Here is a 2,109-nt window from a genome sequence, read left to right on the forward strand (position 1 = left end):
CATCTGTCACACCACCTCATCCTAATAATATATCCCCTTATAGCTCACTTATCGCAACATCACTCTCCATATAGGGATATATATGTCTATATCATATATCTATATATTACATTTCTGTGTGGGATAAAGTGTTAAAAGTGTATTATTATTATTATTATTATTATTATTATTATTATTATTATTACACTTCTGCTTTCTACAGCATTTAGCAAAGTAAATAATTATAAATAACATTTAAATCACTTTGTTTAAGTAAGAAATACACAAAATGAGATTTGTATGTTACAGTCAAACCTTAAGGCTTCGTGCACTGTTGAATGTGGGAGGGGTGGGGTGGGAGGGGTGGGGGTGGGGTGGGGGGGTTTATCGTCCTGAGTACTACTCTCCTAATCCGGTTTTAGAGGAGAGAGGCTTAGTGGAGCCTCAGGTTGAGCACAGATATTAGCTCTCAGAGGACAGAGAGAGAGACCAGGACCTCCTGTCAGACCACACAGTGATTCTTTCTTTCCTCATCTGAAATCTCTCTCTCTCTCTCTATCTCTCTCTCTATCTCTCTCTATCTCTCTCTATCTCTCTCTATCTCTCGTCAGATCTGCAAGATTAATTGGAGAAGTTGCTTATTTCCACGGGGCTAATTTGGAGGCCATCTTACACCTACAGAGCGTTGTTGTGTGACACCAGTGATCTACCTGTTTATCTACACTTCCATCTGAAGCAGCAGCTTCTCCTCAGGATGAAGGACCGACTGGCGCAGCTGAAGGAGGTAGGCTGGGCTGGGCTGGGCTGGGCTGGGCTAGGCTGGGCTGGGCTGGGCTGGGCTGGGCTGGGCTGGGCTGGGCTGGGCTGGGCTGGGCTGGGCTCTGTCACGTTTCCCCTGTGGGACAGGCCCTGGTCCTTCTGTCCCTTTACTGGAGACTCTGTCCACTGTGTCTGTGTCAGTGTTATTAAATTTATATTATATTATATATATCTATATATATTTCAAATATAAGGAGCAGAGTGGACACCCTGTGAATGTAAATATGACCTTATTCTCGGAAAATAATTATAATTAATATTAACAGTATTCATTATTATAATTATCTATGGGTGTCTGGCATGATGTAAGACTAAGTAGCTAAATAAGATGCAGTGAGCTTGAGGTGTGCAGAGCGGCCTCATGTGACAGCAGCACACACGAGTGGGCCATACCACAAAACTTCTTTTCTATCTGAGACCAAGTAATACTGGGCCAGAATCTCAGATATTGATACCGATACATTTTATTTTCAAAAGCGTGTTATGTATTTTCATGTAGGGAGAGCAGTGTCATGATTTATGAGGTATATGCATCATCAATAGGTTAAATCTTAACACGTTTTAATGAGCACTGAATGATTTGCCAAAGGTTATCAATCATTTTAAGGAAGGTTGAACTTATACCTGCTACCTGTGAGACGTGGCTTTGAAGTGGCTTTATTAGTCTTGTTTCATGCATCATTAACCTTTTTAACAGTTTGGACAGTTTTGCCTTTTCTTGATGCAGTAGTGACAGTGACAGAGAGACAGAAGGTTTTGGAGAGAGAGAGAGGCGATGTCCTGCAGAAAATGGCATGAGCTGGATTTGAATCCGTGTCGCTGCGCTAAGGACTGAACTTAAATGTTGTGCACCCCATCAGGTGAACCACCAGTGTGCTACATTAACTGCAGGAACCAGGGTATAAATTTAGTTCCAGGGTAATTGTTCAAGCCCCTAAAAAGTCCCTGGTCGGGGGGTAGTACTTTGTTGGCCTGTCCCTGGCTGGAGCTGTCCCAGGAAATCTCCCCATGTAACTGCTATAGCTGCTAGCTATAGCAGCTTCAGAAGTGAAGCTGAAACCATCAAAATAGACTTATCCAATAAGTTTTTTCTTTTTTTTTGTTGTCTCTAGGCAGATAAAAGGTTACCTGGCTTACACATTGGTTAATAACCAGGCAGTAAACTAACAAAAACTAACAAAAAATAGTTTTTATGTTGGAAGAAGCTAAGAACAAGAAGTTGTCCGACTGTCTGCGATGGACTTCACACAACAATATTCACAACCTTTTATGAAAAATGCTTTTGATTCTTTTGATCTGTGGACACTTACA

The 2,109-nt window shown here is 41.5% G+C and overlaps 1 protein-coding gene across 1 annotated transcript in view; it reads left to right on the plus strand.

Moving 5' to 3' along the window:
- Positions 1–733: 733 nt before the first annotated feature.
- Positions 734–2,109, plus strand: part of stx3a (syntaxin 3a) — a 27,167-nt gene continuing 25,791 nt past the window's right edge. The window contains exon 1 of the mRNA XM_056372074.1: positions 734–763. Coding sequence (XP_056228049.1) covers positions 734–763 — 30 coding nt within the window. The remainder of the gene's footprint in view (positions 764–2,109) is intronic.

The sequence above is a fragment of the Seriola aureovittata genome, chromosome 3, assembly GCF_021018895.1.
Source record: "Seriola aureovittata isolate HTS-2021-v1 ecotype China chromosome 3, ASM2101889v1, whole genome shotgun sequence".
Classification (NCBI taxonomy): domain Eukaryota; kingdom Metazoa; phylum Chordata; class Actinopteri; order Carangiformes; family Carangidae; genus Seriola; species Seriola aureovittata.